Raw genomic sequence first — 26,636 nt, forward strand, 5'->3', positions numbered from 1 at the left:
GAGAATATTGGAGCCTTTCAATTACCGGAGAGAAGCTCTCCTTGAAACACGGCAGCATTGACATTAATGACTGGGAGGAGCTTGCTGCCAATCATTCAGAATGGCAACAACCTGTCCACCAAACTACACTGCGCTTTGAGTCACAATGTATTGATGAGGCAGAGCAGCGGAAGAGGGGGAAAGAGAGGAAACCAAACCCTGCACTCCAGATCCCACTAACTTGTGGGATGTCCTGTCCCATGTGCCCAAGGGTCTGCGAGTTGAGAATCGGTCTGTTCAGTCACATGAAGACTCGTGGCAGAAACTCGCAACTCTGAGTAGATGTCATCCTCGTATCGAGGGACAGCTGTTGACAATAACGATGAGAGACTATCAGCTCTCAACATAGGAAGCGTTATCAACATCTTGTGGAAATCAGATCTTCTGGCATTACACCAAAAGAATAGCTTCAAGCACATGAGTAGCATTGTATATACCCTATAGCTTACTGCAAAATAGTGACAGAATCAAAAGTCAGCAGAAGAAAATACAAAGCAGAGATAAGAAAATCCATTTAAAGAATGGATGATCAGTTTGCAAATGTACATTGAAGAAAAGTGACACTTTTATAATATACTTGGAACACACAGTGCCAGGAAGCGATCACAGAATAGATTGCCTGAAACACTAAAGGAAATGCACCAATCACTGATCTCTGAAGTTAGCTCCAAAAGGTCTACAGTTAAGACACTTAATGACAGAGGCAGGTTAAAAAGCTAAAAGAAAATGTGAAATTAAATTCCTCTAAGATGCTTCCCTCATCGTAACATATGATTGTAATATAAAGATTGGTCAATGTAGTTGCCTGTTTGTTGTAGGGTGGCCGAGTTGTACTAATAGTGATAGAGTTGAACTGCAGACACTTCTTGGGTGGAAACATTAAGCTTATTCACATTATACTCAGCAGTATCTACACGTGTGCTTTCAACTCCAACTTTAACTCTGCGGAGTTAACCCATGCTGCTCTCGTATTGGTTACTACAGATCATGTGATCTTTCCTAACAAGTATTGTTCTTAAAGGTACATTACACACCAAATGAGCCATAATTACTACATTCCTCTCCCTTTAACTCACCTATACAGATTATATTTACAAGTACATATTTTTCAAGACAACATAATATTTACACTAGGTAAAGAATACACAATTTCAGTCTTTATGTGGTTTCCTTGTATATGTGGAACGTTGCAGCGCCACAACTTCAGATTCTTTATCAGGAACCTCCTTCTCCGGAGTTGCCTGAATATCAGGTGCTTCGGTGGGCACTTGCAGTTCTGTATCCTCAACTCTTACAGGAACATCAGACATGAAGGAACAGGGTTGAGTATCCTCAACAGGAAACGCAGACCCAATCATGGTCACTGGTGGAACAATATCTTGATGATCCGACTTTCCACCTCCACGTGGTGAGACAGAGGTCCAGTTACCACACTTATTTCACCCATCAACCACTTTGGTCCTTCCCCGAAGTTTTTCACATATACTGGCTCTCCCACCACTTGCGACTATGCCAGTCGAGTCTAGTTTTCTAGCTTCCCTGACTCCTTTCCACCTTCCCTTTTAAATTCGGCATTATCAAGCTCAATCTCGTCCTGAGATGGAGTTTCAACAATAACTCCACAGGTGTGACACCTGTTGTTTTGTGAAGGATAGTCCTGTAATGAAAAAGAAAGCGTGCTAGCTTGGTTGCCAAGGAATCACCAGTTAGCTTTTTCATGCCTGTCTTGAACATTTGAACCACCCTTTCAGCCAGTCCATTTGAGGAAGGGTGGTATGATGCAGTTTTCACATGAGTGATACCGTTGAGGCTGGTAAACCGTTGAAACTCAGCACTCGTAAATGCTGCGCTGATATTGAAAACAACTACTTCTGGTGGTCCCTGAAAGGCAAAACTCTGGTCAAGTTTCTCAATTGTAGCGGCTGACATTGGTGACTTCCCCTCATATACGTCCAACCATTTTGAATGGGTATCGACAATGAGCAGAAACATTGTTCCCAGGAAAGGTCCAACATAGTCAATGTGTAACTGCACCCAGGGTCTACCTTGCCACTGTCATGGGTGTAATGGAGCTGTCACTGACAACTTTTGCAATTGCTGACACTGCACACAGTACTTATTGAACTCTCTATTTCACCATCCATCCCAGCCCACCATAGATAGCTGCGTGCTATGGTCTTCGTTTGGGAAATTCCTGGTTGGGTACTGTGTAGTTCAATTAAAAGTGGCTCCTTTCCCTTTGGAGGAATATCACTCGTGCTCCCCACAATAAGATGCCATCCTGGCTGGTTATTTTATGCCTTCTGTTGAAGTAGAGTTTCATTTAATCAGATACAGGCTCCTGGGACCAACCATGCAGCACTTGTTCTTGTACTTGAGATAGGTCTGGGTCCTGACTTGTCCAGTATCCAGTCTGTGACCAGTTGAGCACATACTGGGGAGGAATCTAAAAAGTTTAACAGTAAAACAAGTTCCTGTGGAACTGGGACGTGCTTATCATTTTCTTGTAAAGGCAAACAACTAAGGGCATTGGCGTTTGTGATTTGATTGCCAGGCCCAAATACGAAAGTGTATTCATATGCTGCCAGGATTAAGGCTCTATTAGTATTTCTGTATCTTCTTTCTACGTAACGCCTTCTTTCTAGTGCAGACTTTAATCCCGGCCTTCTTTTTGACTTCACTATTGGCCAGACTCCTATCAGATGCCAGCTCAACATGTTCAGTGACTGAGTCTCCCAAAATTTCACTATCTGTCTGTTTCTTAGAAAATTCTGCGACTTTTGCTTCCAAAGCCTCCTTGGCTTCATTTAGCTGATTCTTCAGGTCTTCCATCTCTCTTTTGTATTTGTTTGCTGCCTCCTGGAAAATTGAAAATTGTTGCGTCCTCTCTGCCAACTCATTCTTCAGTTTATTCAGAGAAGTGCTGAATTCTTTCCGTTTCTCTTCATACTTTTTCAGAGGTACAAACTTTGAGCTGAGTGAATCTTGTAGCGTGTGAAGGTCTTTCAACAGGTTTTCTTATTCCCTGTGAAGGTTGCTCACCTCATCTCGAACTTTGTCATCTAGCAGGGTCTCTTTGATTTTCTTCTGCTGTTCTTCCAGGTTTTGGCTTAAGACAGCCTGCATTTCTTCAGGTTTTTGAGTCCTTACATAGAAACATAAAAAATAGGAGCAGGAGTAGGTCATTCGGCCCTTCGAGCCTGCTCCACCATTCATTATGATCATGGCTGATCATCCAGCTCAATAGCCTGCTCCCGCTTTCTCCCCTCATCCTTTGATCCCTTTTGCCCCCAAGAGCTATATCTAACTCCTTCTTGAAACCATACAATGTTTTGGCCTCAACTACTTACTGTGGTAATGAATTCCGCAGGCTCACCACTTTCTGGGTGAAGAAATTTCTCCTCATCTCAGTCCTAAATGGTCTACCCCATATCCTCAGACTGTGACCCCTGGTTCTGGACTCCCCCACCATCGGGAACATCCTTCCTGCATCTACCCTGTCCAGTCCTGTTAGAATTTTATAGGTTTCTATGCGATCCCCCCTCATCCTTCTGAATTCCAGCAAATATAATCCAACCGACTCAATCTCTCCTCATATGTCAGTCCCACCATCCCAGGAATCAGTCTGATAAATCTGCGCTGCACTCCCTCTTTAGCAAGAACATCCTTCCTCAGATAAGGAGACCAAAATTGCACACAATATTCCAGGTGTGGTCTCACCAAGCCCTGTATAATTGCAGCAAGACATCCTTGCTCCTGTACGCAAATCCTCTGGCTATGAAGGCCAAAATACCATTTGTCTTCTTTACCGCCTGCTGCACCTGCATGCTTACCTTCAACGACTGGTGTACGAAGACACCCAGGTCTCGATGCACATTCCTCTCTCTCAATTTATAGCCATTCAGATAATAATCCGCCTTCCTGTTTTTGCTACCAAAGTGGATAACCTCACATTTATCCACATTATACTGCATCTGCCATGCATTTGTCCACTCACTCAGCTTGTCCAAATCACACTGAAGCATCTCTGCATCCTCCTCACAGCTCACTCTCCCACCCACTTTGTGTCATCTGCAAATTTGGAGATACTACATTTAGTTCCCTCATCTAACTCATTAATATAAATTGTGAATAGCTGGGGTCCTAGCACCGATCCCTGCGGCACCCCACTAGTCACTGCCTACCATTTGGAAAAAGACCCGTTTATTCCTACTCTGTTTCCTGTCAGCCAACCAGTTTTCTATCCATCTCAATACACTAACCCCAATCCCATGCGCTTTAATTTTACACACTAATTTCTTATTTTGACTTTGTTGAAAGCCTTCTGAAAGCCCAAATAAACCACATCCACTGGCTCCCCCTCATCAACGCTACGAGTTACATCCTCGAAAAATTCCAGTAGATTTATCAACCATGATTTCCCACTCTGTCCGATTCTGCTACTGTTTTCCAAGTGCACAGCTATTAAATCTTTTATAATGGACTCTAGAATTTCCCCACTACTGACGTCAGGCTGACTGGTCTATGATTCCCTGTTTTCTCTCTACCTCCCTTTTTAAATAGTGGGGTTACATTAGCTACCCTCCAATCTGTAGGAACCGTTCCAGGGTCTATAGAATCTCAGAAGATGACCCCCATTGCATCCACTATTTCTAGGGCCGCTTCCTTAAGTACCTTGGGATGTAGATTATCAGGCCCTGGGGATTTATCGGCCTTCAATCCCATCAATTTCTCCAACACCACTTCCCTACTAACATTGATTTATTTCAGTTCCTCCGTCTCACTAAACCCTGTGTTCCCCAACATTTCTGGGATGTTATTTGTGTCCTCCTTTGTGAAGATAGAACCAAAGTATGTATTTAGTTGGTCAGCCATTTCTTTGTTCCCCATTATAAATTCTCCTGTTTCTGACTGTGAGGGACCTACGTTTGTCTTCACCAATCTTTTTCTCTTTACATATCTATAGAAACTTTTACAGACAGTTTTTATGCTCCCCGCAAGCTTACTCTCATACTCTATTTTCCCCTTCTTAATCAATCCCTTGGTCCTCCTTTGCTGAATTCTAAACTGCTCCCAATCCTCAGATCTGTTTTTTTTTCTGGCCAATTTGTAAGCCTCTTCCTTGGATTTAATACTATCTCTAATTTCTCTTGTAAGCCATGGTTTGGCCACCTTTCCTGTTTTACTTTTGTGCCAGACAGGAATAAACAATTGTTGCAGTTCACCCATGCGCTCTCTGAATGTTTGCCTTTGCCTATCCACCATCATCCATTAAAGTAATGTTTCCCAATCCATCATAGCCAACTCACGCCTCATACCATCATAGTTTCCTTTATTAAGATTCAGGACCCTAGTCTCAGAATCAACTACTTCACTCTCCATCTTGATGAAGAATTCTATCATATTATGATCGTTAATATTAATGACTTTAGTTTCTGAAGCCAACACAGTAAAATTTTTATTATCTGGCATGCAAGGGGAATGGATAATGCCAGTTAATCAAAAATGCCAGTTACTGGAGAGTTCCATTTACCAATAGAATAAAGTGCAATACTTGTAGCATGAGCCTATATGCAAGTAGTCACGAAATAAAGAACAGTATTTTTTTTACTCCAATAGTATATTAAAATATAAATTAAAGTATAAAATAATACTGTATACAGGCACAGATTCTGGATAACTTCATAATTGCTGCTGGTTGGTAAAGTGATGATTCATACGAGAGGAACATCAGAAATTCTGGTTGGTCTGGTTGCTTTGAGTGCCGGAGAACACAAAGTTTATGTAATTGAAAGAGGAAAGCCTGCACAGTGTAAAAGGATAATAACAATGTGCTAATGCCTTTAATAATGTTTTCAATTTGTGTAGGTAAAACATGGTAAAAGAATGATCAGGTACAAAAGTATGATCATCACAATGCTGCACATGTTTAATGTTCAATACATCCAATAACTAAAACAAAAACCTCTTGCCTCTGAGTTAGAAGATTGTAGGTTCACGTTTCACTCGGGAGCACAAAATCCAAGGTGACACTTCAGTGCAAGAGATGCCATCTTTCAGCTGCGATGTTAAATTGATACCCTGTCTGCCCTTTCAGGTCTATGTAGAAGATCCATGGCATTATTGCCAAGACAAGCAGATGTCTACTCCCTGGTGATCTAGCCAATATTTATCCCTCAATCAAGATCACTAAAACAGCGAATCAGATCATTATCACACTGCTGTTTGTGGGAGCTTGCTGTGCACAAATTGGCTGCCAAGTTTCCTACATCACAGCGGTAACTACAACTCAGAAGTACTTAATTGGCTGTAAAGCACTTTGGATAATGCCCCAAGGTTCTGAAAGGCATTAGAGAAATGCAAGTCTTTCTTTTATCTCCAATCCACAAAAAACGGCAAAATTCTTTTTAAATATTTCAAGTTTGATTTAATCAGTCTTACTTATTTTAAGCTTCACACAGCAGGGATCAGTAAAACTCATTAAAAACAGTTCGATTTCACCCGGGCCTTTCAGGTGAATGTCAAAAATAAGCCACAAATTCCGAAAAGTTAATGCTTTATGTGCAAGTAGTGTCACATGTGATTTAATGATGGATTAAAAAGATAAAGGTAAAATCACATTCACTGTCTTATACCTTAAAGGCACAAGTTAATTCCTCTCAATGTGCTCATTCTTATCGGGTACATGGAGCACAGAAACATTCATTCCTTCTCACATAGAATGAATCATTTAAATTAAACAAAAAGACAGTAATAAAGAAACAAAAGCCTGACACCTTTAATTATTGGACATTCACTTTTTCTTCCACTTGATTTTATTTGCAGTACTTCTCTCTATAATCTATTCCCAACAAAGATGAATTGACTTTAAAAACTTCAAATCTTAATAATGGCTACCATTTTTAATCATTCTGTTCCTGTCCATTTGTATGTTACTCATTTTTTCACCCCTCAGCCTCCCACCTCCACCCCACCAAAAACTTTCTCTTGCTCTGTTCCTTTTATTTAATTTATTTCTTCATGGGATGTGGGTATTGCTGGTAAGGACAGTATTTGTTGCTCCGATCTAACTGCCCTTGAACTGAATGGCTTGCTAGGTCATTTCAGAGGGCATTTTAAGAGCCAACCACATTGCTGTGGGTCTGGAGTCACATGTAGGTCAGACCAGGTAAGGATGGAAGATTTCCTTCCCTAAAGGACATTAATGAGCCAGATGGGTTTTTTTTACAGCATTCGACAAGAGTTCCATTGCTACCATTGAAATGTGATTCATCCGTAAAATCTTTCAGTTCCGAGGAAGAGTTCCACACCTCAAACACCGAGTTGTGTCCACGCAACAGACGCTGTATGAGCTGTTGAGTGTTGTCATCATTCTCTGTTCTTATCAAAAAAGACTGGCCTGGATCCTGGCTATCATATAAAATAATTAGGGGCAGAGAAGGGGTTCGACAGAACATAATGTATCTTTTGGGTGTTGTGGGGGGCGTTGCACTATGCATCACAATGATGTGGGGCAAGCTGGATGGCCAAGAGGGTCTTTTCCTGTCCAACATTGTTTGTGGAAATGGATGGACCTTTATTACGCATAATTTACGAAAGAATTGATAACATGTAAGTGTGCAGAATGAACAATCCTACTATTGTTCACTAGGATCTGCCATTCAATAAGAAACTATTTAAATTCCCCTAAAGACAGATATACATGAGTTAGGCCAACTCGATTTGAGTCACAGTGGGCGGAATCAACCCAGGTGTGCACTAAGTGCGGTAGCGGGCGGGTAAAAGAACAATTTATCCACTGGCTGCAATGGTGACTTTTCAGCTGTATTGTGCCAATCCCGCCTCATTAGTCAGGCGTTCCTGGGAAACACGTCGTTTCGATCGCGGGCTGCCTCCAATTCGCTTGTTACGTTGTCACCTTGCCATTTGCTCACACCGAGCGGTATACTTAAAGTGCGGCCGCATGCACACCTCTTAGTGCTTTCCACTCAGGACTGCTGCGTAGAAGACATGGCCCCGAAAGGCTAGAAGAATTCAGCTCTGTGATTCAGTGACCGGTCCCTGGAATGCTGTTTGGATGCCATGGAGGCCCACCGTGATGTCCCCTACCCCCGCTCTGACCGCAGGAGTAGCAGCAATATCACCAATCTGGCATTGGAGGCAGCAGCAGCTGGTCAGGGCCAACAAAAGAGGACAGCCGCACAGTGCCACAAGAGGATGAATGATCTCCTCCATGCTGCCAGGGTAAGTCACTCTTCTCATCACTCTCAACCCATACACTCACAAACCCATCACACATCCACAGTGATCTCACTCACTGCCAGTGCAAGAGACATCACCATTCACTCTCTCACACACCTTCATTGTCCTCATCCCTTCCATGGGACCACTCACCACCTACGCATGCCAGGCATATTTATCATTTGGCCTGGCAGGCATCCTGCTTACACTCTCTCCATTTATATTTATGCAGGACAAGCTAGCACACAAGAGGTGAGAGGTCGTAGACTGGTGGAGGAATGCCCGACATCAAAGTGCTAACAGACTTTGGAAATAAGAGTCATCCAACTGGCCAGCGATGACCTAAATCAGTCCTGTGCTGACAATGATGTCGACGGTGTCAACCAAGCGAGGATCCAGCAGTGCAACATTCATCAGATAACCATGCTGTGAGTGATGTGTCCTGTTTCACGGCCACTGCCATGCATTAATTATTTCTCCTTGCTTTCGCAGGCATATCTGGGAAACAGCTGAGGGAGTCCACGGCCCAGGTCCTTAACTCAAGCCCCAAAGAAAACTCAGAAGCGAAATCTGCTGAAATCCCTACTGAAGACCCACCACAGCGCTCACCCATACTCTCCACCAGCGCAGAGACACACACCTTGAAGGGACCAAGCTCGTAAGCACATTGCACTGTCCGATCCACAGCAGGTGGCTGCAGGGTTTTCCCAGGTTCTGGCACTTGGAGGACTGCTGGAGGCCAGAAATCTGCTGTCCGAGTCTCTGGACTCAGTCATACCTCAGTTGCTGGAGGTGCAAAGGCAGGCTCAGGAAGGAATGTCTGCTGCACTCCTCAGATTGCAAGGCACGTTGGAGGAGTCTGTCCGCCTTCAGGCTGAGGTGACAGCGTTGGCATGCCAAATCACTAAGGTCCCCAAAAGGAAAAAAATAACAGTAAAAATTGGAAAATAAGAATACTGGTCCAAACTGTTCTTTCCTTCTGGGTCAAACTGGTAGGATGGCGGCTGCCATGGAGACCTTGGTCCAGGGCATTTGTCCTGCACTGCTGTGCGGGCTGAACTCCATCGCTGACACCCATAGTTGGCCTCCAACAATGTCAATGCAAGAGAGGTGCAGGGCAGCTCGATCTCACTTCAGCTTCCCCTTCTCCTCAAAGAGTCAGCCAGGGACCCTCGATCACCCATAGGAAGGAGGATCAGCAGGTGCACAGCCCAGAGCCATCCACGCAGGTGACTCTGGGAGTATCCAGCCCATCCGAATCCCCTCTTCCTGTGGCCCCATCAGCTCCAGCTCCTCAGACCAAGGAGGGTGCCACTGCCACACAGCAGGACCCCAAAAGCAGGCCAAGGCCCTCCAGGTCCTGGTCCTTCAGAGGACATCCACCAAGGTCATCATAGAGAGCCATAGCAGTCAGTAGGCTGCCTCCACCTCTGCTGTGGTTGTCCAGGGACCACTAAGACGTAGCGACAAGGTTAGGAAGGTTAGGAAGATGTAGTTGCATAGACTGGGCATGGGTGTTAATCACTTGTACACAATGTTCACTATTGTAAATAAACTCCTAAGAATGTCTTCTTGCCTTATAGGTCCTTGTTCTGATGAGTAGTGTTCGTGTCACTCAGACATGAAACCTTGATTCCTGAACAAGATAAAGGAAGATGTCTCAGTCCAGGGCTTCTTCCCTGTGCTTTGTGCAGCCTTCAGGTCAAAGTGATGGTCCGGCCTCACGTTTACTGGACACGTTACTGAGTCCTACACCTCCATGGTGCTTGTCATTACTGCCAGAATGTCGTGGGCAGGCGTCACAGAGTTCCGTCATTCTCTCTATGTGCTCTCAGCATCCTTGAGGTGAGGATGACCGTCATCTCTTCAGCATCTGTGACTGGTGGCACTGACCTGAAGAGGTCAGATGCTGAAGGCTGACAAAGGATGAGGTGCAGTTAAAGTTTCACGGCTGCGTCTCCATGATGTGACCCTGATCACAGAGTGTAAGCGAGGTGCACTCGGCCAGACAGGAATTAGAATTCACAGAGGTTATGTGTAGATCGATGGAGTGTCGTCACTCCACTGCATGTCGTTATCATCCTCCTGGAATCCAGCGACTATTTGGGCATCCGCTGCATCTCCATCACAGGAGCATTATCACAGAGGGTACATGTGCTGCCATAAGCTAGATTGGAGTCATACATTCACAGATGCAATGTGAGGATATATGGGGTCTCCTCACTGCACTTCATCATCATCCTCCACAAATCTAGCAGCTATGAGGGCCGCCCGAGCGCACTTGCCTCGTGTGGGCAGCGTTGAGGGCCTCATTGCCGGCATCGTTGCCTTTGAGGAGCTCCTCACCCTCATCCCTGTTGACGTAGTCCTCATTGGAGGAGACCTCCAGATCCTCCTTAGCCAGCTCCTCTCCCCGTTGCAGCGCAAGGTTGTAAAGAACACAGCAGGCGATGATGATGTTTGACACCTTCTGTGGATTATATTGCAGGGCTTCACCAGACCAGTCATTTTCAAACTCATTTTCAACATTCCAATGGTTTAATCCATCAAGGTATGAGTTGCAGCATGAACTTCATTGTATCTTTTCTCTGCTGCAGTCTGAGGTCGCCACACAGGCGTCATCAGCTACATCTTCTGCAGGTAGCCCTTGTTCCTGAGAAGTCAACCCTGCAGCCTCTGTGGATCCTGGAAGATATCTGGGATCTGAGACCGACTGAGAATGTAGGAGTCGTGCACAGTCCCTGGGACACCGTGCACAGACTTGCAGGATGCGTTTGTAGTGGTCGCACACCAGCTGCACATTCAGCGAGTGGAAGCCCTTGCAGTTGACTTAGTTGACCCCTTGTTGCGACGGAGATCTGAGTGCCACGTGAGTGCAGTCGATGGCACCCTGCACCTGTGGGAAACTTGAGATCTGGATAAATCCCTGCGCTCTTGCATCGTGACCCCAGGTGAAATGCACAAAGTTGTGTGCCTTTGTGAAGAAGGCGTCCATGATCTCATGGATGCATTTGTGTATGGAGGCTTGCAATATTTCAAAGAAGTCACCTGTGGAGCCCTGAAAGGAGCCACTGGTGTAAAAATCGAGCTCCGTGGTCACTCTCACGGCCACTGACAGTGGATGCTCTCCATGTCCCCATGACACCAAATCCTGCAGCAGGTGGCAGATGTCATTGACCAGTTGCCTAGACATGTGCAGTCTTCGGCAACACTGGTTGTCAGTCATCTGCTGGAATGACAAGCTCCATCTGTAGATCCTGGGTCTAGCTAGGCACCAACCAGCAATGGCTCGCTGTGGCTCTTCAATGGCCTGTGTGGGAGCCCCAGCTGCCCCTTGTTCCTGAGGGTGCTGCTCCTCCCACTGCCCAGCCAGGCACTTCCATCACTCTCTTCCCATTTGTCTCCACTCTCTGTAAGACACGAAGCATACAGCTTGTTCACCAGGCTCCATGCTACTGATATACTCCTCCAAGATGAAAGAGAGACACGTGGGTTAGCTTGGGAGTTCTAGGAACCACTCTTGGTTAATTCTGGAGGCCCCTTATCACATCCCAGGGAGTGTTGGCCATCACTTGGATGGCCAGAGTTTACTGCACTGCATGGGTGCCTGAAACCAACCCCCCCCCCCCCACCGCCCCCCCCACCTCCTCCCCACTCCACCTGGCTGATTGGCGGCAGCTTTGCCCATTGGGCTGCATGCTGTGCTCTCAGCTCAGGCACAGGCATTCTCCTAACCCGCACTGCAAGGCTGTGCTGTCAGCTTGAACCATGAGGGAGACTGGTCCAAACCGGGATGATGAGATTGCAATGGGCTGTGAGCATCTCCACCAGTGACTGCTCCATGGCCAGAGTTAGCAAGGAGATTGTACAGCGTGCCCAGTCATCCAACTGTTCTTCAGTCCACAAAAACGGTCATTAGTTTGCAGTCTGTTCCCGAGCAGTGAAAAGCTCTGGTGCAGTTGGCGCCACTTTCATGCCTCTGTGTTGCTTGAGTGGGCAGATAAGCTGGAGGCCCGACCAACTCCAATCATATCAATGTGGCTGCGCCTGAACTGTCTCAACTGCGGAGGAATGGTCACTTGATATAAGGCTCCTTGGGCAGCACCTTTCAAACCCGCGATGTCTATCATCAAATATATCGCCGTTCCTTCACTGTCGCCGGGTCAAAATCCTGGAGCTCCCTCCCTAACAGCACTGTGGGTGTACCTACACCACAGGGACTGCAGCGGTTCAAGAAGGCAGCTCACCACCACCTTCTCAAGGGAAATTAGGGTTGGGCAATAAATGCTGGCCAGCCAGCGACACAAGACCGCTTCCCTCCCCTCTTCCCCCAACCCTGATGTTCTTGTGCATTACCATGAACTGCAGTGCAGTCTTTGCACCCCCTCCCTCCCCATCACATCTTGACCGGAGTGTGGCCCTTGCCCCGTTACTGCACTGTCAGCCGCCGGGAAAAAGAAACTTGCCGTGCCCTCGCCTGAACACGTGGTGCCTCAACCTTGAGATCCAATCGCGGGCGCTGCGCAGTGTTATTGTGCACTCACCTCCGGGTTCCCCTCAAAGTGCAGCCGCCAGGTGCACACCTTATAAACGCTGTTGCGAAATGCACGCTGATATGCTCAGACGATCCAGCGTGGGGGGGGTGGGGGGATGATTCTGGCGAGCTGTGCTTATAATGGTATTACAATAAAGTTCCTGACGTCCAGTGGTGGGAAACGTGGCCCGCCATTAACAGGTGGAGCGGATGGTTGTAAACGTGTTTCACGACGGTGTGAAACGGATTTTTGGCCTTCTTGCCATATTGTCCGCTCACGCCCACCATGACGCCCAACACCAGTGGGCACGGAAAATTCTGATCAATATTACACTTAAGACCTGGAGCACATGGCTCATCTCGGGGGGAGACTAAATCCAGAGGATGTACTTGTGGCTCACAAATACATCCTCTGGATTTAGTCTCCACCCGATTCATTGTATTGAAGTAAGTTTTTGCAATTATTTAATAAAAACACTCTGAGATGCCAGAGTAAGTGAAAAATTAAAAATAACCCCATGTTTATTTTTTTTTATTTCAGTTGCCAGACTCCATCGATGTAGGTGAGAGATTGCAATGTTGTGACAGCTCTATTAAGATTAGAATTCTGTTATAGAAACTCCAGCCAGACACTGCCATCAAGATGTCACTCTCCAGCAGGTAGCTGCTCTTATCACTCAGTTTCAAAACCGAAAGAAACTGCAAAAGGTTTAAAATCAAATCTTTTTTTAAAAAATGAGTTTCCTCAGTATACACAGAATAATCATGTAAGTAGCGGAACCGTTTTCATAGAATTGAATCCCAGTCTGCGCTAAGTCAGCTGATCATAGTTAGATCAGCAAAAGTGACACTAACAATGAATTTGGCTTTAGCAAGGGAAACGTCAGCCAAGGGCCTTATTCTTGATCCTGCTGATTCTGCTGGAAGGATGCATATCGATGTCAGGTAATGGGAAGATCTGCCAAGGTGTGATGCTTCCCACAGCCAAAGAACCTTTCACACATACCCTTACATGATAGCCATTGTTTGATGAGGTAGCAGAGCATGTCCAGCACCTGTAAACAAAAGATTCAACACCTTGAGGAGGAGACAAAATTGATGGAAATAAAATGAAAGCCTACGATCAAATCTGTGCATAGGTCCCAAGTATTAACAGCCTGATATGCTACACATGGGTTAACTTTCTCTGGTGTGAGAAAACTGTTGAAGAAATAATAACCATTAACTTTCTAACAATGGCTCCAACAAGCAAGGTTGGACTCCTTCACCCTTCAACAACATGAAGTCCCTGTTAGACAAATTAGATAGATTTCTTTCAAAAAATAACATTCTAGGGTAGAGTATGTATACTGCAGATATGACCTGTGGCAAGTGCAACATGTTTTAGAGGGAAAAGGTGACTTAAGGTTTTCCTTGTATTATATTGTAGACAATTTGTTGCAGATCAATGCTTGTGGATGCATCATAAGAGTGTGTCAACTCTTACAGTTCTTGAAAATTTCTCGTTAAAACAGTTTTCCCCCCCCAAGGCTATTTCACTCGATGGTGGATTTCAAGGCTTTGTGAGGTTAGTCTTTGGTAAGTACTATTTTCTTGGCATTTTCAAGTAATGAGAATATTTCACTCATCTTTTTAAACTGCTGGACTTTCATGTCCAAAGTGAGAAATGTCAGTGCTTTAAATGAACATGTCCTCTATTCTAGGCAGCCAGTTATTAGCTGTGGCTCGGTTGGTAGCACGCTTGCCTCTGAATCACAGGGTTCCCGTTTCAAGCTCCACTCCAAGGCCAGGATTTTACAGCCCTTCCCGCCCGGCGGGATATTATAGTCCTGCCGAACTGAAGGGAGATTTAAATGGCTTGCCACATTTGCCCGGGTGGGGTGGGGGGAGCGGTGGAGCTGTAAAATCCTGGCCCGAGACTTGAGAACAAAAATCAAAGCTGATGCTCCAGTGCAGTACTGAGGGAACACTGCACTGTTTGAAGTGCCATCTTTCAGATGAGACTTTAACCGACGCCTTGTCCACCTGCTTGGGTGCATTAGAAGATCCAACGGCACTATTTTGAAGAAGAACAGAGGAGGTATTCCCAGTTTCCTGGTCAATAATCATCCCTCAATCAGCATCACAAAAAAAAGCAGATACCTAGTTATTATCACATTGCTGTTTGTGTGAGTTTGTTGAGCATAGATTAGTTGCCACATTTCCTATATGACAACAATGACTATACTTCAAAAGGTTCTTTGCTGTCAAGCCTTTTTGCCACCTCCAGTGTTTGTGAAAAGCTCTATATAAATGCAAGTCTCTTTTTTCTTTCTCCTGTTTTGTTCCAGGGACAATTGAGTGAATTGGACAGACCCAAGCCCACCAAAACAGCTACAAATGTCTTTGGAGGAGGGTGGGAGTCATAAACTGGAAATAGGAATCAATAAAATGTAAATAATAAGCACTGTAGATTGCACTGACTTAAGAGTCAATGTTCTGCAGTGCGTGTGGGTTATGGAAAGCTCTCAATCAATGGACACCAGATGGTCATTTTCCATGGTGCATGTCATGGTAAACAGGTGGAGAGGCCCTCCTTAGTAATAATAACAAGCGCGTAAGAGCAATTATCAGCCAGTGAAATTAAGTACCCCCACTGGGTCAATATCAACTTTCATATGAGTTATAACATAGCCCAGTTCAAGAGTAAAGTTATTACTAATCTGTCCAAATAAGTTGCCTTGACTCCAGCCTCAGCATTATTTGTTTTGCACCCATGTAGATTTTTCCATCTCCAACACAGAACATAATCTCTACAAGTGTGACTGTCATCCTTTTGGCAATTTTCGCTGAATTGTGAGTTGTTTTGTGCTGTGCATCTTCATTCACATGGAAGGAGGCCAAGGCTGTCTAAACTCCTTTGATGAAGGACCCTGACAACCCAGCGAGAATGAAAGGAAGTCATGATCAACCTGTACTGTGCTTTACTGAAAACATAACTCGCGCAACATGTCCAGTTCCGACTGATGAGTTCTGGGTCTTAGAGGTCTGTGTTATGAGGAATGAATCTTCAGTCTCAAAAGGAACTGAATGAGTCAATTCTGTGCAAATAAGAGCCAAAGCAAAGTTTTCAATTTAACAATCTCAGTAGCTCAACATTCCTGTCAGAGTGTTAATCAAATGAAACATGAAATTTCTTGACAAGCAGGCAAATTTTAATGACAATTATTATGCGCTGAATGTTGATTTCCTAGAGAAGGCTTTGCAACATTGAAATCTGTGCCACAATTGACCAGGCATGCTCTAACTGAGCATGCAAACCCTTTAGATTAATATTAATATGGCGATTATCAGTGCTACTGGAAATGGATGAGAGCTGGGCTTAGTTCCCCATACCTCTCTGTCCACAAACCCTCTGCCTGACAAAACAAAACTAGTTCCATGTTATCAAACCCTTATGGAATATGGAAGAACGAAAATCCCTTGGCAATCAGACTGTGTGCAGAATGACTTTCAAGCTCAATTAAAATGAGTTACAAGTGAACTCCCTCTGCACTGCATTATTCTCTCTAATAGACAAAATAAATCTTGAAGGTATTTTTTTCTCAGGAGCAACAGTAATTTAGAGAAAACACAAATTTTAGTGAGTTGTAAGTTTATACTTTTATACATACAAATAAACAGATATCTATTGGAATGATAACAATTTTGTTTAATTGCTTACCAATGCAGGTCTCTCCGGTGAATGAATAGTTGCCGTTGTCATGGTAACCAGCCCTGCACTCACAGTGATACCATCCCGGTAGGTTCACACATCGGGCATGTTTGTGGCACTGTATGATGCCTTCGGCACACTCATCAATATCTGTCTCACATAAAAATAGGACACGTGAGGGACAGCTCTTTAATTTCACATCACAAATAACTGATGCACCTTATGATTTCTATGTCCTGCTCAGTGTGAACCTTAGTAACCAGTACACTTACTGTGGAAACAGAATTACGTGGCTTCACAAATATCTTCACTACATTTTCCTGGAGTAAAAGGGCATATGTTAGGATACAAAAGACAAAATGGGCCCATTAAGCTATGATTGATGTTACAATGACAATACCTCCTTAAATAGCTATTTGTCAAAAAATATCTTAAAGTATTAATGGTCCATAAAAAGACTCCCAGTGACAGTAGAACTCACTTTTCATTTCTCATTTCCCTATCTATGCGTGATCAACTGAGCCATAACGGTAAAGCTTTTATTTTCTGTCATTCAACTCACCTTCCTCACGTCTTTCTGTATGAATGCATTAAATCACAAATACTCTTCAGGAAAACGTCAATTTTTATGTGACCCGAAAACCTAAAGCTGTGCCTTGAAAATCTCCAATCTTTCAAATGCAATAGCTAAATTGTCACTTTGTTCTATGTTCCTGCCACAAATATTGGATGGACTTGGCACTCACAAAGACGGTGATCGAAGAAAAGCGAATGGGCTTAATTTTACCTTGATCGGGCGGGCACACGCCTGACCCGATCGGGCGTGAAATTGCACGAGATGACATCGGGCGAGTATCCTGACGTCATCGCACACTCGCGTGATACTGCATTCGGCGGGCATGTGCAAAAGCTGGAAGCACGCCTGCCGACAATTAAGGGGGCAATTAAGCTTATTAATGGCGCAATTGTCTGCTATTCCTCATCGCCCGTCCAACTTTATGGTTGGCGAACCAGGCGGCCTCTGCGTTTTTCATGGAACCTCATTCAAGGGCGGGGTGAGGTTTCCGTAATGAAATAAAATAAAAATAAAAATCTGTGGGCAGCATTTTTACTATCTATATTTTCAGGTACCCGGTTGTGATGCTTGGACAGTTTTTCTCGGCTTTTTAAAACTTTATTGGGACATTTTCGGGTCTGCAGTTCCCTGAGGCAGCTCTCTGCCTTCGGGGAGTTTTCTCTCAGCCCTCGCCCCTGCCCGTGTTAATGTCATTGCCCTCCCTCCTCCTGCCCCCAGCCCAACAGTACTGAGGTTTTCAGCGCGCGCTTCACGCTGGCTGGCATGAAATCGTTGTTGGGGGCTGATCACAGTCAGCGGTCCGTTTCCCGGCCGATCCCGTGCTAAAATTCAGGCCAATGTGAACTTCAAAGCGTTTCTTTTTACAAGTCAACTTTAAACTTAATAATGTAAAAAACAGCAATCAGATGCATCACAAGCTTTAATATTTGGTGCATTAAGCGATGATCTGATGGTTAATGGTATGTTAATACTGTTGTTATGATACAACGGTGAAGGGCATTGCTTAATTAAGTACTTAGAACACCTGTAAAGGGAGACTGTCAGGACACTGAGTTGGTGAGCAGGAGGCAAACACATGTAATGTTGCATTCTGTAAATAAACCAACTACCAAGAAAAGGAATTGCATTTAGGTTCATACTTCACCACGTGGCTTGGGATCCATTTATTACTAATCACTAATATATCTCACCAAATTGTCATTTTCCCAAGCAATTTGAAAGGAATCTCCTACTAATCAAATACAAAATGGCAAGGCCAAAAACTTCTGCATTCTCATGGGACAGAATTTAAGGATTGTGACAATCAAAGGTTTGGAATTTAGTTTGGAACCAATCTTCAGCTGAACACTATCCCTTAATTGGTGCAACACTACCTTCCAAGAGAGGGGGAAATGAGAGCATTTCCTCTTCTCCCTCTAGAGATGTGTCAGGGCAGGGGTAGACCCTTGGGGTCTCCCAGCCGCGCACACCATCTACAAAATGCACAGCAGCAACTCACCAAAGCTCTTTCAACAGCACCTTGCAAGCCCATAACCTTTAACACCTAGAAGGACAAGGGCAGCAGATGCAAGTTCCCCTCCAAGCCACATATCATCCTGACCTGGAACTATATCACTGTTTCTTCCTGTTGCTGGATCAAAATTCTGGAACTCCCTTCCTAACAGTGCCTGTGGATGTGCCTACACCACATGGACTGCGGCAGTTCAAGAAGGTGGCTCACCATCACCTTCTCAAGGGTAATTAGGAATGGGCTATATATGCTGGCCTTGCCAGTGACTCCCACATCCCATGAAAAATAAATAAATCTTGTCAGATTTGTCTCTTGCCAGTGGCAATGATGCCAGCAAAAAGTAGGGCTCCAATGTGGCAAGGGAAAAATTAAGGAGCTGGATCTTGCTGACTTTAGTTCAAGCGATCACTACAGATAACATTGTTTATGCCCGAAGAATGGTGTTCCTGACTAGTTATCATAGGATCATAAAGGTACAGCAAAGAAGCCATTTGGCCCATTTGGCTGTGCTGGCTCCTTCATCAACTGAATCAGTTATTCAATTAATTCCTCTCCCCTTAGCCCTGAAAATTCTTCCCCTTCAATTAACAATCTAATACCCTTGTGAAATTTATTATTGAATCTGTTTCCACCAACCTTTCAAGCAGATCATGAAAGCTCAGTGTGAAAGTAAAATATTTTCCTCATGTAGTAAGTATGAGTTTAATGTTATAGCTATTGTGATATATGTATATTTTTATTTTTCTGTGTTTATGTATATATTCTTTGTAGGTAAGGGTAAGCTGTGTCTGTGTGTGTCCAGGGTTAATCAAAGGAGAGGGTGTTGGAGTCAGATTGTCTGCAGAGTCTGAGGGATGAAAGACTAAAGGTGTTATCTTCTTGCATTTTATAATATGGCTGTTAATTTACAAGGTAACCAGGGTAGGTCTGAAGTTAACATTTGGAGATAAGTTTTGAAATTGATTTGTAACTTGCATTTCGAAGAAGTCACAAAGGTAACCAAAGAACATTTGCATTTTACAGGAGAGTTGTGAGTTAAATGTTACTGACCAGAAATAGATGTAAAATAGGAACTTGAAAGGTTTTGATATTTGGGAACTTAAGTTTTCAAAAGGATACTTAAAGACAATGGAGAACTAAGATAAAGAGATGAAAAGGTATTTATGAAAATGGGTTTTCAGCTGTAGTAGTTATTATGGGGGAAGTCCCACTGAGGCCAACTCCAGAGTGTGCTGAAAGGCTGTGAAAAATTTTTAATTGAAGAAAGCAACTTCATTTTGGGCCAGGAGAATATTTATCCTGAGAAACAGTTTGTTCTAATTCTCCCTTTGGAAAAAGCACATCGGCGTGGAGAAATTCTGGGAAGCCGTAGATGGTGCTTCTGTTTCAAGTGAAAGCAATTTCTCAGCTTGGTTAATATTTCCTGGATTTTATGGTTAAGAATCTATTAGGGCTGCTGCCAAAAGGATAGCTTTATTGTGTACCTTTGATAATTATTAATAAACAGTGGTCATCATATCCTCGGCAAATAAAGAGTCCTATACATTCATGTGAACATAACTAGGTAGTGAGGAATAGAAATTCTTAGGATGCAAAGTTACCAGGAGACATGCCAAAAGGCAGAGCCACAATCTGTCACTCTGCCACGACCACATCCCAAATCTCAAGTCAGGGTTTTCACTCCACAAGCAATGGGTTAAAGTATAGAAACCAAAAAAAGCTGGAAACCCTGGCAAGGCTGATCTTAAAGGCAGGATCTCATTATAATTTTCCATTTCTATTTCCTGCCCATCAGGTGGCCATTTTGACAGTGGTAGGAAAACCAACAATGGGAATCCACAGTTGGGGTCAGTTGTGGACAGTCCCATGCAATAGGGGCTTTGGCAGAGAGAGAAGCATTGGGGCTGGAGGGACACAGGGGAAACTGGCAATTGAAGCAGATGGGAGGCTGAAGATTTGCCCGAGGAGTCGAGGGCAGCCCTCCTGCTCCTTCTGACCCACAAGGTGTGCTACAAAAGTCACTTATTTTCATTGTTGGGTTTCCCAGCCCTGTGAAACCAGCACTGCAGCTGTGAATTTTAAATTAGGCTCCAAAATGCACAATGGGAAACTGATTTAAAAGTGCTACTGAAGTGTTCTGCTTCCTCACTATTCAACACTGTGAAGTCTTGACATAAGTTGCCAGTTGTGTGTGTGCCCTGTTGGGAATGCATTCCCATAGTTAAGTCTTTAACCGCTGCCCTTCCCCGCATCATGGGGGTGGTTAATATTGAAGCCCTGTTGTCCAGCATGGGCTGGGCTGGGCCAGGCCGCATGCAAGCTCCACAAAGGCAGATTACAATGGCAAACTAGAGGAGTGCTTATTTGGGCTCCACCATTGTGGAAACTGCACTGGAAGATTTTCAATCTTCGGCCTGATTGACCTTTGATCATTTTCAACAAAGTAGCAAAGCATCTCCCTGACACCCTGCTGTTTCTGCTGGTTTAACTCCGCTTTGATGCTGAGACTGCAGTGGCACCCATTGCTTGTGGAGTGAAGACCCTGATTTGAGATTTGGGACATGCTCATGGCAGAGTCAGAGTCAGAGCAGATAGAAGCCCTGCCTTGTGGCATTTCTGCTGGCATCTTTGCATCCTGAGAATTTTTATCCCTTATCTTACGTCAGTAAGGCAAGAAAAGAAATCCACAACTGTATATGTCAAAACTTTCTTGTCTTTTGCTATTTTTAAAATGGACTTTCTTCTGAACTAAAAGGATGGTTGCTACAAGTCATATGACCACAGGATTGGCCTTTTGTTCTGGAAGCTACCAACCAGAGTTACAAGAACAAAAGAATCATCCACTCATCACCATGGAATCTCACACCCAATTGTAAGAACATTATAATCACAAAACCAGGGGACACACAGATTGAAACTTGTTATGCCTGCAAAGATGTTAACAGACCCATGTCACATCTAGGATTGTCCAGGTCCATTTCAAAAGTCCATTGAGGGGACAATGGATATCATTTGCATCTTGATCAGCTTACCCCTCTAGCGGGTTCCTGACACAAGAATCTCAGTATAAATGGTAGCTCTTTCAAAGGCTAATGGCTGGGCGATTATCAGTCCTGAAACCAACATCCCGTTCCAGATAATAGATAAACATCCTTTTGGAATCGTTGTAGAGAAAGAAGGTCACCTGACTTAAGTGACCATTTTAAAATCTCTATATTCCTTTGAGAACTGAGAAACCCTCAGATGCTGTTTTAATACCAACTGGAAAGAACTCCAGCAGCCTGGTTAAGCAAGCAGCCAGTTACCATCTCTTAACTCTTCTAAGCCTCAAAGTCTCTGATCAACGCAGAAACATCATTGTGCCACATTGTCATTTGTTTCAAGGACTCTTGTATTATTGTCTCCAACCAGAAACTCATATGGATTGAATGGCACCACGAAGGAAACACCTTCTGGATTTTGACTTCTTGGACTTTGGAAATCATGTGAATTAATATTCATTTCTGTGGTTCTTTGATTGTTGTTCCCCTTAGTTGTAAATCTTCCTCTTTTCTACCCCTCCTTTACTATGTGTGTGTGTGTGTGTGTGTGTGTGTGTGTGTGTGTGTGTGAGAGGCTGCAAACATTCCCCACCCCTCACCAGGTTTGAATGCGAATAAATTAAACTTCTGAGTTAATTGTAACATGAGTTTGCTGCGAGTGTTTAATAAATTGGATCACACAAACTGAGGATTTGGGGAAACACTCCACAGCCCACTTTAAAAATAATTCAAAAACATCTCTGCTTATGAACAGATGGGGGGAGGATAAGAAGTTCAGTTTCTTTCTCTCCTGTCCATAACACTTACTATCTAAAGTTGTATTCACACTTTATTTGCTAAGTATATGATGGTCACTGTTATTAATAACCATGTAGATAACTACTACATTAAGTTCATACTTATTACTTGAGGAGAATTTTTTACTTTCACACAGCGAGTTGTTATGATCTGGAATAAACTCTTTGAAAAGTTGGTGGAAACAGATTCAGTAATAAATTTCACAAGGGAATTAGATTAATACTTGAAGGGGAAGAATTTTCAGGGCTACGGGGAAAGGAACTAATTGGATAGCTGTTTCAAGGAGCTGGCACAAGCAAAATGGGTCAAACAGCTGCCTTCTGTGCTGTATCTTTATGATTCTATGACAACCAGCCTGAAACACCACTCTCCTGGTATAAAGAACATAATTTGTGGAGATCACCTTAACTAAAGTCGGCAAAACTCCAGCTAAGGTTAAAGCTCCTTGATTTTATTTCCACCATTGCCTTTAAGCATGGTACAAGTTTAAATCTTAATTCCCTTCTTCTTTCAACTTTGAATCACATGATGGATTACACTAACCTAACCTAGCCCGCTATAGATAAAGTTCACTTTTTTTTCGAGCTCATAAACATTCCACACTTTGGCCTCATCTCCTCTGGTAACACACTGATGTAGTGATTCTAGCCAATCTTATGGTTGTGGGGGCTGGCAGGAAGCTGCTGGCAACTGGTTGGCAACAAACAATTGACCATACATCCAGTAAATTCACAGGATTGGGATGAATTTTAAAGAATTCATTGGAATATCAGCTGCATTTTCCTCCTTGGTAAAATTCTCCTCCCAAAATTATGAATAATTCAACAGAAAGGGGCAAATTTAACCCTGTTAATAATCAGTTAAAACCCAGTTAAAATTGGCTCAGACATGAATGTCCCGCCAATGACCCACTTTGCTTCCGCAGTCTGGAATTTTCTACGACACAACCAGAAACAGGCCAGATCCCCCTTTTAAATATATAGTTTGAGATCTGATTGTGTCATCAAGGTCAGACTGTTAATTTAATTGATGGCCTAAGTGAGGAAACCAATGTGAAAGGTAAATTAGGTAGTAGGGGCCAGAAGAGTACCAAAGAATTAAATTAAAAAAAAAAATTCCTTGTAGGGCCTGGGGGAACAGGGGAGTTCTTCTAGATTTCTCAAGGAAGATTTCGCACCACGCCCCCCCCTGCCCTGCGCTTTTGCAAAACCTCTCTGCCACCCCAAAACCATCGCTCCCATTGTCCCCAAACCATCCTGATCACTAGCTCCTCCACACCCCCTCCTCCCACGCACCCCCACCCCCACAACCTACCAACACCACCTACAACTCTCCATGACCTACATGACTGCCGTTGGTCCCAACTGGTGGCCTGCAGCCCACTGTGAAATCTTGCTCCTGCCTGTCGGACAACTGCCTGACAGTTTTGACCAGCTAATTGACCACAGGCAATGCCGCAGAACTAAAATCGCCCAGGCCTCACACTGACAGGACCTGAAGCTTCGGTGTTCACCAATTGGACGCAACCCTATCCAATCCCTGCAGTGTGCTAATATCGGGCCTGCAAGGGAACTTGTACAGAAGGCTGACTAATCTAATGGGACCTTTGTCAGTACGTTGTACTTTGCCATCTACATTTAATTAAAGATAATCAAAGAGCTGCAGGCTAACAATGTAGGGAAACAAAGAACCTTGATTATCAAATTGTAACGCTACTTAATGGAAAACTATTCAGCTATTTTGAGTGAAGGATACCTCTTCCATTCACTTAATTGACAGTTAATGAGCCAGATTTTGCTGCTGAAATAAGCTTGAAGCTAGTGGCACTCCTTGTTATTTATATGTAAATCATACAGTACCTTCAGGTGAGGAGCAGATGCATGGTTAAATGCCAATATCCAAAACTTTTGGTCCAAGTTGTATCTCCCGCTATTAGTTTTGTGAGAACAGCATCTCGTTGTCTGCTTCACCATTGACATGCATTGAGTATCATGAAGTCGTTGTATTTGCACAGTTGATTTGAACTAAACTTGCCACTGAAAGTTAAATCTCTTCATTACAAGATTTAAATGATGTGATAATCGTTAATTAACTCCCAATCAAACTCTCCACAATTGAAAATTAATCATGACCGGTCTTGAGTATTGCTGAAAAAGGGAGATTTCGGGCAGGATTTTTCCTATGGTGGGAGCGGGCGTGGAGCCAATAGCCGCCTGCGATTGACTCCGTGCCGCCATTTTATGCAGACGGGCCAATTAAGGCCCGCCCAGCGTAATACACGACCGGTAGTGCTCAGTACTACCTGTGTGGGTGGGGGGGAGGAGGGAAAGTTGAGGCTTTTTCACGCATGCATGCCAAAAAGTGCAGCAATCTCCCTGAGGCACGGAGCTGTCTTAGGGAGATTGAATGGGAATTAAAATAATTAAAGAAATAATTTAAAAATTTATTTAAACATGTCCCCTCATGTGACTGTGTCACATGAATGGGGACATGTTTTTATATTTATGAAAATTTATTTATTTATTTAATAAAAGCTTCAGTAAACCTCATTCCGCTCGTGGATGAGGTTTCCTGAAAAACGCGAAGGTTGCGTGGACTTTCCATCTGCCCACCAACCTTAAGGTTGGATGGGCAGCATTCACAAGTGGTTCAATTAATTTCTTTATGGCCTTAATAGGCTGTTTACATTTTGGTGGGCGTACAGCCGACTCTGGCGTGCACCCACCGAACAAAATATTACAATGGCACGTGATGATGTTGGGACGCACACCAGACATCATCGCGTGTCATTTTACGTGTCAGCGTATTGGGCCCACCCCTGCATGCCGACCAGAAAATTCTACCCATAGTGGTGAAGCCTTTCCTCTTGTACTCATTAGGACAGGCGAAAGAATGCCACATTTCAAAGAGATCAACAATTTATACTGCATGAGGTAAGGGTGCTGATTGGTTGGCAAGTCGACTCTGATTGGTCTAGGCATTGCCCTGATGAGTGCAAAGCTGTGCCAGCATGTCACTTTCTTCAGGAATACTCAAGTTCTGTACTACCAAGTGAATATATTATATGTCTGGAGTATCATTCCTGCAGGTATTAATTGTTGTTAAAGATATTAAGAATGTCAAATTCAATTTTCATTTCACATTTTCTTTCTCTTTCTTCTCTCTCTTGATTCAATCTTTCTTTTCCTCTCTCTATTTTGTTTTCTGTACCTGATTTGACACTGAATTCACCCAATCTAATTTACACTTACTTCCTTCCCAATCCTTCTGATTGGTTAAGGAAATACCAAGTTGCTTTTCCTGTTCACTCAGCTCTCAGGTGCCCTTTTTCCCTTGCTGCACTGTTATCTGCTTGCACTTTTAGTAAGTAGGCATGCAGAAAATGCTGAAACCTATGCATGCAGGAACAAGTTTAGCTAACAGCATTAAACACTCTGCTACAGCAAACTCTGAGTCAATATGCATTATTACTGCAAAAACGTCCTGCAGAAGTATTGCACTCATAATGTACTAATGGGGAGCATTAGGGTAGCAGCTCAGAGGGAATGGGCATTACCAGGACACTGGTGAGAAAAATATTACCTTTTCAGCCTGCATCTCTGTGAGTAACTGCACAAGACAGAAGAAGCAAGATTCCCTTGCAACTTCTGCTATGTTGCACTAGAAATCCAATTTCTTTCCCAAAATATTTACAGGATGTTTTTATTAAAGGAAGTGAGAATTACATTTATATAGCACCTTTCAAGACTTCAGGACATCTCAAAGTGTTTAACAATCAATGAAGAGCGTGTAATCACTGTTCTTGGGATTAGAATAGTTAGGTACTTGTTTGACCGGTGCAGACATGATGGGCCGAAGGGCCTTTTTCTGTGCTGTCGACCTCTATCACTCTAATGTAGGAAACTCAATAGTCAATTTGTGCCCACAGCAAGCATCCATAAACAGCAATGATAATCGGTTTTAGGGACGTTGATTGAAGGTGAGAGGTAAGTATTGACCAGGACACTGGGGATATCACCCCCTCTCTTTATCAAAATAGTGCCGTGGAATCTTTTGCATCCATCTGAGAGAGCATACAGGGCCTCAGTTTAACGCCCCATCCACAAGATAGCACCTCTGACTGTGCCGCACTCTCCGTACTATACTGGAGTGTCAGTCTAGATTTTTGTGCTCAAGGGCTGAATTTTACCAGCTCTCTGGAG

General features: G+C 43.7%; 1 protein-coding gene across 6 annotated transcripts in view; it reads right to left on the bottom strand.

The window, feature by feature from the left end:
* The window catches only part of LOC121283444 (protein kinase C-binding protein NELL1-like), an 839,758-nt gene that overhangs the window by 86,500 nt on the left and 726,622 nt on the right, over positions 1 to 26,636 (bottom strand). For all 6 annotated transcript variants that reach the window (XM_041198022.1, XM_041198019.1, XM_041198018.1 and 3 more), the window contains one exon: positions 16,518 to 16,658. In XM_041198022.1, coding sequence (XP_041053956.1) covers positions 16,518 to 16,658 — 141 coding nt within the window. The remainder of the gene's footprint in view (positions 1 to 16,517; positions 16,659 to 26,636) is intronic.

Source organism: Carcharodon carcharias, chromosome 10, assembly GCF_017639515.1.
Source record: "Carcharodon carcharias isolate sCarCar2 chromosome 10, sCarCar2.pri, whole genome shotgun sequence".
NCBI classification, from domain to species: Eukaryota; Metazoa; Chordata; class Chondrichthyes; order Lamniformes; family Lamnidae; genus Carcharodon; species Carcharodon carcharias.